At 43.5% G+C, this 12,410-nt stretch overlaps 2 protein-coding genes across 2 annotated transcripts in view; one reads left to right on the forward strand and one right to left on the reverse strand.

Annotated features, from left to right (window-relative positions):
- Positions 1 to 4,493, reverse strand: part of LOC141992349 (very-long-chain enoyl-CoA reductase-like) — a 37,871-nt gene extending 33,378 nt beyond the window's left edge. Inside the window, exon 1 of the mRNA XM_074961299.1 lies at positions 4,012 to 4,493. Within this exon, the coding sequence (XP_074817400.1) occupies positions 4,012 to 4,038 (27 nt within the window). The 5' untranslated portion in view covers positions 4,039 to 4,493. The remainder of the gene's footprint in view (positions 1 to 4,011) is intronic.
- Positions 4,494 to 11,921: 7,428 nt separating this feature from the next.
- The window catches only part of GCLM (glutamate-cysteine ligase modifier subunit), a 30,011-nt gene continuing 29,522 nt past the window's right edge, over positions 11,922 to 12,410 (forward strand). The window contains exon 1 of the mRNA XM_074961301.1: positions 11,922 to 12,217. Coding sequence (XP_074817402.1) covers positions 12,092 to 12,217 — 126 coding nt within the window. The 5' untranslated portion in view covers positions 11,922 to 12,091. The remainder of the gene's footprint in view (positions 12,218 to 12,410) is intronic.

Raw genomic sequence — 12,410 nt, forward strand, 5'->3', positions numbered from 1 at the left:
GTTATCTAGTTCTCCAGAATCTCAGCTTTCGTGTTTTTTTTTTTTTTTTAAAGGATCGAGCTGTTACGGTTGTGAAGAAAATCTCAAAAAGGTGAACCAAGACCAGACATCTACTTGAGTCTGCAGAGAGACCTGATAGCTCTGAGCTATTGAGCTCTGCCCTGTTCAGCTCATTTAGGCATTAGCTCAGATGCCTAGTGATGATTTAATTGCCAACACTGTTATCTATTTCATTCCTCATGTAAGAAAAGAGAGGGAAGATCATGGATCTACACAATTTACTGTGTCATTTTGGTGCCACGAGAGGGTAGCATTTGGAAGAGTCTCACTACTTCTATTTTTTCACCACTCAAGAAGGAATCAAACCCAAGTTGCCTAGCAGAGCCAGTGGGCACATTCAAGCAGCACTTGAGGGGAACCAAGCTTGAGGTAGCCCGTGGAACTCACAGAACAATCATGATCTTATACATCCACATAAGCTATAGTAGCATCTCATTTTGGCAACTCACATGGGGCAGAGCTTATAAGCGTGCCACTGCATGACTTTCCCTGCCTCATTGTGAACCCTGGTTGAAACTGGGAATTATTGCATAGAAAGCCTCTTGACAAAAGATAGGTGAGAAGGGAACATAAGTGATCAACAAAAATGACCCTAATGGTTGTTTACTGGATCTTTACCAGTTTAAGGAACAAAAAAATTGTTGAGTTTCCTGGCAGTAGTGTTGACCAATAGAAAAAAGAATGGCTGCTCTTGACCTACAGAGTTAGCTTATACGTGAATGAGAAATCTTCTTAAAACAAAAACAGACTATTTATGTTCCCCAAACATGGTGAGAACATATTTGCCAGGCTCTCTGCCCACTAAAGTCATTGGCAAAACTCCCACTGATATCAGTGGATTCAGAATGGAGCTCTTAAAATACTTAGATTTTTTTCCCCTTTCTTTTCTGACCTAATTAGACTTGAGTTCAGGATTCCTTACTTCCTCTGAAAAGATTGCTGACATCACTAACATTTAGCAGCAAAACTGCTAGTGGGCCAGCCTAATGCAGAACTGCACCGACCCAGCAAGGGCTCTGGGGAGCATTTTGCCTGAGGGAGATACATTGGGCCAGGTCCTCGGCCTCCAATATGTCCTTTTGCACTGCTCCCTGTCACACAGGTAAATGGAGGATTCCTCTTGCATAAAGCCAGCTATTCCAGACCTACACTGTCCTCTTTGGTAAGATGACATAAGATACAGGGCCTGTGGCAGAAGCACTTTGCACTCTGATGAGCCTCAACAGGATAACAGCCCATGTGGGGCTATTGTCAGTAAGTTAGAGCAGCCCAACGTATGCTGCTGCCCTCAGACCCGAGGAATGCAAAGCCATCTTTGTTGTGCCATCACCCACACACCTTGAATCCGGCATGAAGTGCACCTCAGACAGACTTGATGATCTGGTCTAATGCCTCTCAAATCTCCTAGGGAATGCACCTTCCATTAAGAAGATGGTCTTCAACTCCTTCGTGGCCAGCCAGCCAGCTCAGCTCTACTCTACTGGCAAGTGTGAAGCATAGAGTGGATTGTTCCTCAGGGAGAACTAGCAGAATTTGCAGTTGTGTCTGGCCCCTATAGTCTGGGCTACTGAGGTATAACTGACACTGTGCTAAAAGTACAAGAAGTTGCCAGGTGCTTGTCTATGCTAGGGCTAATGAAAGTAACATTGATGCAGCAGAAATATTGGTAATACCAATGGGAATTTCTTCTTAAAATTCCTTAGGGCAAGATAGATAGGGCCATAGGAGGAAGGCTCTGTGCATCTTCTCTATCTTGTTCACCCATGCAAGGATCAGAGATAATCTAGCTCATCCTGTTTAGGTGCTAGAGATATCGGAAGTGTTTTCTAAGTTTTGGTAAAAGACAGAATCATGGACCTTAGGACTTGACGAGTAAATGGAGGAGGAGCTGTTTTGCAGACACTTGGTTTAAAACCCTGTTTCTTTTTAAAAAGAAAAGGAGTACTTGTGGCACCTTAGAGACTAACAAATTTATTTGAGCATAAGCTCACGAAAGCTTATGCTCAAATAAATTTGTTAGTCTCTAAGGTGCCACAAGTACTCCTTTTCTTTTTGCAGATACAGACTAACACTGCTGCTACTCTGAAACCTATCGTTAATTTTTAAATGTGCAGATATTTTATTGATAATTTTGCATTTTACAGGTTTTGTTTTTTTTTAATTAAAGAGGCTTTTGCATTTACTTTTAGGTTAATATGGGAGAGTCTCATGGTGGAGAATCTGAAATGAGAGACTGCAAAAATGAAACAGTTATCTAGAAGGATAGCTGCTAATTAGTATTATTTTGAAATTCCACCCCCCCGCTTTGACATGAACCAGCCTTCAGAACTTTCAATTAGCTGATATAGACACATTCCCTCCATTAGAGCTTAACGTAGTTGATTAAATGTAGATTCTTTAAGTTATGAAGGTAAGATAGATAGGCCTTTTTGTGATGCTGTGTTTAGTATGCACTCAGAAAAAGCTGAATGTATTAAAATCTTTCTTGATTACTTTTTTATTTGACACACATTAATGCAAGAATCAAGTACGTCACTAAAATCTATAGCCAATGACATTTACAAATGGCCAAGAACATTTCAAACAATTTTCCCACCTGTCCTTTAGAACCAGAAAATACAGCTCTATTAATCAGTGACATTATATATAGTTTATGCAATGTCCCAAAGCACAGCGGACACTGTATGCAAATGACTGTAATGTGCAAATGCCTTTACAAATAAAGAAGTCATCTCCTTTGATGAAAGAAACTCACAGACAGGTGGTAGGGGTTCAGTGCTTTTCCATGCATATGCTTTTAAGCTTTCATGCTGTTTCAAAAAAGACTCCTACTATGTACGGCATTGCAACATGCACCATTTAACAAGGGTCTTCCAAGAAGCTAGAGATGAACGGTGCCAGTGACATTTATCTCCCTCTGTTTTTTCAAACAGCAAGGATATATATACCCAGAGCAGACTGAACATAACAGGGGGATTAGGAAGGGCTGTAAAAAGAGAGGAGTGCCACTGACCCCGGCCTCCCCAAATCACAAGTAACCGTGTGAAACTATCCACAACAGGATACAGAGATCCTCTTCCTCTCCAGTGACTGGCCATCTGAGCCTGAACACTTCACATAGCCACTCAAAAATGCCAAGTTGGAGCGATCAGCCCCAGGAAGAGAGGGCTGCTGGAAAAACAAAAAGAACAGGAGTACTTGTGGCACCTTAGAGACTAACAATTTTATTAGAGCATAAGCTTATGTATATATATACTATATGTTCCATTCTGTGCATCCAATGAAGTGGGCTGTAGCACATGAAAGCTTATGCACTAATAAATTTGTTAGTCTCTAAGGTGCCACAAGTACTCCTGTTCTTTTTGTGGATACAGACTAACACGGCTGCTACTCTGAAAACTGGAAAAACAGCCGCCTTGGAAGAGATACGTGGATGACACAAACATAACAATTCTGGGGGGAGGGGGAGTTAGTGTCATTTTGGTTTAAGGCTCTGAACCATGGGTCTATGTGGCCTAGCTTCTCCCCACTCACCCAGGGGAAGCCACAGATGGTTTGGCCTTGTGCTTCACATTTGATGAAAGTCAAGTAAATAAAATTCCCCCTGTTTTCAAAAGCCTGCAACTTAAAACTGCTTCTGTTAATCCCCGTAAACTGAGTTGCTGGTAGCCTTTAGCTTCCCTGCAGATGTGATGGGGACGCTGCTGCCCCCGGGAGGAGCCTAGTCAGCAGCCCACCTTGCTCGCTGCTGGGAATGCAGCAGAAACCCCTCGGTCACTTTTAGCCTCCAGCCTCCCTGCTGTGCAGCTCCAGGGATCGGGCTGCTCCCAGCAGCGCAGGGCTCCGCGCCTCAGTCACTGCCCGTTCTTTAGAACCCCACCCAAGTTCGCTACGATGCCAGCCGTGCGCCCGCTCCGCTGCCCGGAGTGATCCTCGGTGCCAGGCACCCACCTCAAAGAAAGTGACTCTGCTGCCCATCCTGGGTGCTGATTGCGAGCGTTGTGCCCGGCTCTGGCTGCCGGAGCAGGGAGCTGAGCCGAGCTGAGCCGACACCGCCTCCTCCTCTTCCTAGCGCTGCTGCACTTTAACTCGGGTCCCCGGCGCGCTGGCCAATCAGGAGATGTCCACTGCCCTCCCCTTCCTTTCCTTGGGTTCAGAAATCCTACCGCGAGGGCTGCACGCGGTTCAGGGCAGCGCTGCCAGCCCCTGTCCCATGCATCACTCACTCCCCCGTCCCCAGGTGCTGTCTGCAGCCAGGCTGCGCTGAGCTCACCATCCCCACAGCAAGGGGAAGGAAGATCCGGCCACAGGCAAGCCAGGGTGCAGCTTCTGCTGCTTTAGGAGCACTGCCAGGACTCCTGTTTGCTATCTGCAGGCTGAACAGCATCGCATGCCTACTGCAAATACAGAGCATATAACGGTAGAAATGAAAGGCTGGAAGAGATCTGGAGAAGTCATCAAATCCAGCCCCCTGTGCTGAGATAGGACCAAGTATACCTAGACCATCCTTGAGAGGTGTAAAACTTCCAGTGATGGGGATGCCACAACCTCCCTTGGAAGCCTATGCCAGATCTTAAATGTCCTTAAAGATAGAATTTTCCCCCTAATATCTAATCTAGATCTCCAGTGAATATTGAATAATACTGGACCCACAACTGATCCCTATGGGACCTCATGAGATACATCCTCCCAGTTTTACAATGAACCATTGATAATTACTCTTTATGGTTTTTCAAGCAGTTGTGTATCCACATTATAGTAATTTCATCTAGCCCATATTTCCCTAGTTTGATTATGAGACTATCCCATGAGGGTGTATCAGAAGCCTTACTATATCACATCTACTACTTCCCCCCATCACTAGGTCAGTAACCGTATCAAAAAAGGAAATTAGGTTGGTTTGGCATGATTTGTTCATGACAAATCCATGCTGGCTATTCTTTGTAATCCTGTTGTCCTCTAAGTGCTTACAAATTGTTTAATAATTTGATCTAGTATCTTTCCAGGCATCAAAGTTAAGCTGATAGGTCTATAATTTTCCAGGTCCTCTTTGTTCCCCTTTTTAAAGATTGGTACTATGTTTGCCCTTCTCCAGTCCTCTGGGACCTCATCTGTCCTCCACAAGTTCTTAAAGATAATTGCTAATAATGGTTCCCAGATTGCTTCAGCTAGTTTCTTAAATAAGATGAATTTCATCTTTGCCCTGCCAACTTGAATACAGTATATCTAATTTATCTAAATGTTCTTTAACATTCTTTCCCTATTTTGGCTTGAATAGCTTCCCCCTGTTTGTTAGTATTAATTGTGTTGAGTATCTAATCACTATTAACTGATGACATCAAGAAGGCTGAGGTGTTGCCTATTTTGCTTCAGTCTTTACTAAAAAGTTCTACTTACCTGCTAAGAAGGGGGGACCTACACTTTCCTTTGTTTTTCTCTTACTATTAATGTATTTAAAGAACCTCTTGATCACACAGAATATCAGAGTTGGACAGGACCTCAAGAGGCCATCTAGTCCAACCCCCTTCTCAAAGCAGGACCAATCCCCAATTTTTGCCCCAGATTGCTAAATGGCCCCCTCAAGGATTGAACTCACAACCCTGGGTTTAGCAGACCAAAGCTCAAACCACTGAGCTATCCTTCTTCTGCTTGCTACTTATTTCCCTTGCTAGGTGTAATTCATTTTGTGCCTTAGTCTTTCTGATTTTGTCCCTTACATGCTTGTGTCATTTTTTGTACTCCTCCTTAGCCATTTGTCCACATTCCCACTTTTTGTAGGATTCCGTTTTCATTTTCAGGTCATTAAAGAGCTTCTGTTGGAGCCATATTGACCTTTTACTATTCTTCCTCTTTCTTTTGCATCGCAATAGTTGGAAGTTGTGCCTTTAATATTGTCTCCTTGAGAAATTGCCAGGTCTCCTGAACTTCTTTATCCCTTAGCATGCAGAGCTCATGGCTGGAACTGTTTATGGCAGACACCAGCAGTCTGGCAGTGCTTTGACTTTGTTTCAATCCCATCTCTCCAAAATCTCCCTGGGTTTCTCTCTTCTTTTCTCTTCCTGGTAAAGGTAAGGGGCACAGTCAGACTAAAAATAATCGCCCACATGGTTAGTAAAGCCTGATTTCTTAGCATTAATCTGTATTTGGTTTATTTGTACATTGCCCAGAAGCATGCTACGCATTTCCCACAAGTAATGGGTTTGTCAGGAGAGAAGGAGCAGCACTTTTATTACTCACAACAGCACTCAGATCAGTCTGAATGTGCTCAGGCTTCTGCAAACATCTAGGTTGGCATGATCAGGGCTGTAACAGCCAAAAGCAAAACCTGGTTGCTCCCATATTTGTACCATGAGATTTTCCTTACACTACTTTCCATTATGTGCTGAGGAGGGTAGCAACCCCGAGTTGAAAAGCCCTGTGGCAGGTAGAAGGAAAAGAGCAGTGCTCTGTTTCCTGCATCTAGAGATGGCAGAAGCCCAGCTGCTCCCCCTCCACGGGTTGGGGCTCTGCAGCTTCAGCAGGGAGAATACAAAACCAGATTCTGGTTGTCCTCCACAGCATGTTCCCCTGCCTAGCCAAAGGATTTTTTCATGCATATCTGCTCTGAAGCTACAGCTTCTGGGACATTAGTAACCACCACAGCCTACCTCCCCTCCTCTCCTTCTATCTCTCTCAAAGAAGGGGAGGTGTAGACTTTGTGGAAATCATCAGAGACAGTTTGGTAGAAAAAGCAGTTTTTTTTCTTATCACCAGTACTCATTAAATGATATTAATTTTTCAGGTCTAAAAAAACATTCTATCAACTGCAATATTCTGAACTATTTCTGTGAGCGTTGGTACTTCACAGCCAGTACTGAAACATATCATACTGAGAGGAGAATGGATTTAACAAAACCAAATCCTCAATCACATCATTGCTATCAATCTCAGGAAGGCCAATGAAGAGACTTCTCTGTTATCTGCTGACAGTTATATAATAGACAATTTAGACTTTAGTGGAATAATTAAAGACTATTCAAAGAAAAAAGAAAATCTTGATTTCTAGCTGACATTAGTCAGTTAATGAAATCACAAAGCTGGCTCTGAGGTGTAATGAGATTTTAATAATAAATGCAATTTTTGTAAATTTGGAATGCATTAAAAGAATGTTACTTTTCATTATTGAATATTTCCCACTAGAGTAGACAGGTGGGCTGTATTCTGCATTGATTTACAACCCTATGCAACCCTAGAATTTAGCATGGAAACTTTATAAAGAAAAATATCAAAGGATAGCTCATCTGAGAAAGAACGGTTTCTACCAGAAAGGCAAAGGATTAAGAAAACCTATGAGACAAAATTAATTGCCCGCGCAAATAGATGCAACTCCATTGAAATATATGGAGTTGCATCCACTTGAGCCAGAGGTGAATTTGGTCCTTTGTCTTGGCCGGGCTAAATGTTCTATTTTTATATTGGGACAAAAGAAAAAATCATTTTATTATTGCACTTCAAAATTAGTTAACATTTCCCCTGATAAGTGTTACTTCTGCACTCACTGTGTATGTGTGTATATAGAAGAATATAACTCAAACTTGTAAAAGTAGTCAAATCAAAAATATTAGAGAATATAAAAATATTTTAAACTGTTCTTCTAGATTAGAAACAGTCCACACCCAATGTTTTGGAATGTGGGGAGATTATGCAAATTAATTCAATTCCACTTTAACACAATACATAGGTCAGAGAAGGAAATTCCTACTAAACATACACAATTAAAATCCCATTGGTGATAGCAAAACTATAATTTGTAGCTCAAGGTTCCCTTCAATTATAGTTACCCAGAGAAAGAAAGAAAGAACGAAAGAAAGAAAGAACGAAAGAAAGAAAGAACGAAAGAAAGAAAGAAAGAAAGAAAGAAAGAAAGAAAGAAAGAAAGAAAGAAAGAAAGAAAGAAAGAAAGAAAGAAAGAAAGAAAAGCCTGATTCTAAAATTTAAAAGCAACAGTCAAACTGCCCACATTAGAATTGCTTATAGACTGATGATTCCGGAGCCTTCTGATCTCAAGTGCTGGGACACAAAGCCTTTGAGGTAAGGGATGATATATTGTTACCTAGTTATAGCAATGTGTGATGTAGATTCAGAAAAAATATTTGTAATTTATGTTTCAATTGGCTGTACTGGGTTTGGTTCAATCTGTAATGTGTCTTTACTAGTTTCCGATGAAGTGAGCTGTAGCTCACGAAAGCTCATGCTCAAATAAATTGGTTAGTCTCTAAGGTGCCACAAGTCCTCCTTTTCTTTTTACTAGTTTCCTGTTCTTCAGACTGTAAATGAGCAACTAAGCTCTCTTCTGGTGGCCATCATAGGCCTGAAAGGATAATGTGATTAAATCATGGCTATAGTCCACCGGGAAACAAGCAAGTACTGATGTAACCAGATCTGGTGCATCAGTAAGAGGTGTTTAGCCATCTAACAACATTAACTGTGTTTTCCTCCATTCTAGCTGCAGCCCATTGGAATCATTCCAAGTCTTTTGTAAAACATTACTGGAGACCAACAGACAGTGATAAATATCAGCTTGCTGAAGCAAATTCCAGGTACCAGAAAGAGTTATATCCCTCCCTAGTGTACGCATAAAGGGGGGGATTTATTATTCCACACATGAGAAAAACAGATTAGTGTTGACTGTGATGATCAGGAATTCTGTTTTTATAACAACTGATTTTATCATTTCTGTTTCTGAGATGCTGACATTTTCTTTTACATGTCTTTTATGTTTATTCATTTAGCTGGTTATTTAAAATATATTTTTGCTAGAGGTTTTCCTTATAGGAGCAGGTTTCCTTCTCAGGTACCAGCTGCAGATAACAAAAGAAGAATCCTCTTCTACTTTAGATCATATATAGTTCAATTGGACCAAATTCTGGGTTTAAATCTGGAGTACTTCCACTGAAGTCAATAAGGTTATTCTGGATTTTTATACTGAGTGTAATGGAGCAGGCCTGTTGAGTTTAGGAACATAAGAATGGCCATACTGGGTCAGACCAAAGGTCCATCCAGCCCAGTATCCTGTCTACTGACAGTGGCCAATGTCAGGTGCCCCAGAGGGAGTGAACCTAACAGGTAATGATCAAGTGATCTCTCTCCTGCCATCCATCTCCACCCTCTGACAAACATTCCTTACCCATCCTGGCTAATAGCCATTAATGGACTTAACCTCCATAAATTTATCCAGTTCTCTTTTAAACCCTGTTATAGTCCTAGCCTTCACAACCTCCTCAGGCAAGGAGTTCCACAGGTTGACTGTGCGCTGAGTGAAGAAGAACTTCCTTTTATTTGTTTTAAACCTGCTACCCATTAATTTCATTTGGTGGCCCCTAGTTCTTATATTATGGGAACAAGTAAATAACTTTTCCTTATTCACTTTCTCCACACCACTCATGATTTTATATACCTCTAGCATATCCCCCCTTAGTCTCCTCTTTTCCAAGCTGAAAAGTCCTAGCCTCTTTAATCTCTCCTCATATGGGACCCATTCCAAACCCCTAATCATTTTAGTTGCCCTTTTCTGAACCTTTTCTAATGCCAGTATATCTTTTTTGAGATGAGGGGCTCACATCTGTATGCGGTATTCAAGATGTGGGCGTACCATGGATTTATATAAGGGCATTAAGATATTCTCTGTCTTATTCTCTATCCCTTTTTTAATGATTCCTAACATCCCGTTTGCTTTTTTGACTTCCGCTGCACACTGCATGGACGTCTTCAGAGAACTATCCACGATGACTCCAAGATCTTTCTCCTGATTAGTTGTAGCTAAATTAGCCCCCATCATATTGTATGTATAGTTGGGGTTATTTTTTCCAATGTGCATTACTTTATGTTTATCCACATTAAATTTCATTTGCCATTTTGTTGCCCAGTCACTTAGTTTTGTGAGATCTTTTTGAAGTTCTTCACAGTCTGCTTTGGTCTTGACTATCTTGAGTAGTTTAGTATCATCTGCAAACTTTGCCACCTCACTGTTTACCCCTTTCTCCAGATCATTTATGAATAAGGTGAATAGGATTGGTCCTAGGACTGACCCTTGGGGAACACCACTAGTTACCCCTCTCCATTCTGAAAATTTACCATTTATTCCTATCCTTTGTTCCCTATCTTTTAACCAGTTCTCAGTCCATGAAAGGATCTTCCCTCTTATCCCATGACAACTTAATTTACTTAAGAGCCTTTAGTGAGGGACCTTGTCAAAGGCTTTCTGGAAATCTAAGTACACTATGTTCACTGGATCCCCCTTGTCCAAGTTTGTTGACCACCTCAAAGATCTCTAATAGATTAATAAGACATGATCTCCGTTTACAGAAACCATGTTGACTTTTGCGCAACAATTTATTTTCTTCTATGCGTCCGACAATTTTATTCTTTACTATTGTTTCAACTAATTTGCCCGATACTGATGTTAGACTTACCGGTCTGTAATTGCCAGGATCACCTCTAGAGCCCTTCTTAAATATTGGTGTTACATTAGCTATCTTCCAGTCATTGGGTACTGTAGCTGATTTAAAGGACAGGTTTCAAACCATAGTTAATAGTTCCACAATTTCACATTTGAGTTCTTTCAGAACTCTTGGGTGAATGCCATCTGGTCCCAGTGACTTGTTACTGTTAAGTTTCTCAATTAATTCCAAAACCTCCTCTAGTGATACTTCAATCTGTGACAGTTCCTAAGATTTGTAACCTACAAAAGACAGCTCAGGTTTGGGAATCTCCCTAACATCCTCAGCTGTGAAGACTGAAGCAAAGAATTCATTTTGTTTCTCTGCAATGACTTTATCATCTTTAAGTGCTCCTTTTGTATCTCGATCATCCAGGGGCCCCACTTGTCGTTTAGCAGGCTTCCTGCTTCTGATGTACTTAAACAACATTTTGTTATTACCTTTTCTATTTATAACATTTACATTTAACAATACTGAAGATCTGTTTGATTTTGGTAGAATTTTACAAAAATATTTTACAGTTTTATAGCACCTTTCATTTACAGAGACTGCAGAATGCTTACAGCAGGTTGACCACTGTACCTCATTGTAAGGTTGGGCCATAGGGCTTGAGCCTGCAAGGTGCTGAACATTGGGAGAACTCTGCACCTTGCAGGACTACTGGGCTCTTACGATTTGCTCCTGCTCACTTTGAAGTCAAGGGTAAAACTCCCAATAACTTCATTGGGAGCCAATCTGACCCCTGCCTACAGGGATCTTTTCATCCACTGCTAAATTGCAGGCACCCCTGCAGTGAAATGCAGTTACTAGCTATTTAATTTTTATCTAACAACGTTTATGGCATAACATGGTCCCCCTGTTTTTTACCCATCCACAGAGATGTCTATCCAGAAACATGACGATTAAACAAATACATTAGTTTGCAGTAGCAATCCCTTAGCATGCGCGGCTGGGAAGGCCCTGGCGCGGAAGCACTCCGCCCCCTCGCACTGACTGTAGCCAAAGGGCGCGGCCCACGCGGCTAGACAGCGGCACAAGAGCCCAGACGAGGGCAAAAGCTTCATGGCTGGATGCGCATGCTCGGACGTTTTGGACATGCGCACTAACGGCAAAGGCCCACCCGCGGCGGGCTGGTTCTGTCTCTCGCCCGCTCTCCTGGTGCCAGCAGGGCCGCGCCTGAGCAGCTCGCCCCAGCCTGCCCTCGCGCCCGGACTCCGCCTCCCCGCTCCAGTCCCGCAGCAGCTCGAACTCCCTCCCCTGCGGCTGTATCACCAGCTCCCCACCCCGCTCCATTGTCCCTGCGCCATGTGACCGGCCGCGGTTACAAAGCACTTTTTCCCCTTAGTCATCGCCCTCCGGAGCCCAGACCGCCGCCGGCAGCGGCAATCGCAGCCCGCTCCCGCCAGCGCACGCACGCCGCCGGCTCCTCCCGACGCCGCCCGGAGCCCCCAGGCGCCCCCTCACAAGCAGCCGCAGCCGGCTCCGGGTCCTTAGGAGCCGCGGGAACCTGCCGACCCCAGCGAAGGCGACCGGCGGGCGGAGTGCGGGCTCCCATGGGGACGGACAGCGGCAGAGCCAGGATTCTCCTGGACCACGCGGCTACCCTCAACCTGCAGACGGGCAACCTGCTCAACTGGGGCCGGCTGCGCAAGAAGTGCCCGTCCACCCCCAGCGAGGAGGTGAGGGGCTGCCCTGGCCGGCCTAAAGGCACCCGGCCGCCGGCCAGGCTCGGGCTCGATTGGGTGGGGAAGTGTCTGTGAAATGCCCCCGTCGCCCGCACGGAGAGGAGGGGACTGGGGTATGAAGCCGCTGCCACCTCTCTCCGTTAGGACTTGAGGTGGGTGGCAGTCACTGGGGCAGAGCTGCTGCGAG

Source organism: Natator depressus, chromosome 8 (genome assembly GCF_965152275.1).
Source record: "Natator depressus isolate rNatDep1 chromosome 8, rNatDep2.hap1, whole genome shotgun sequence".
NCBI lineage: Eukaryota > Metazoa > Chordata > Testudines > Cheloniidae > Natator > Natator depressus.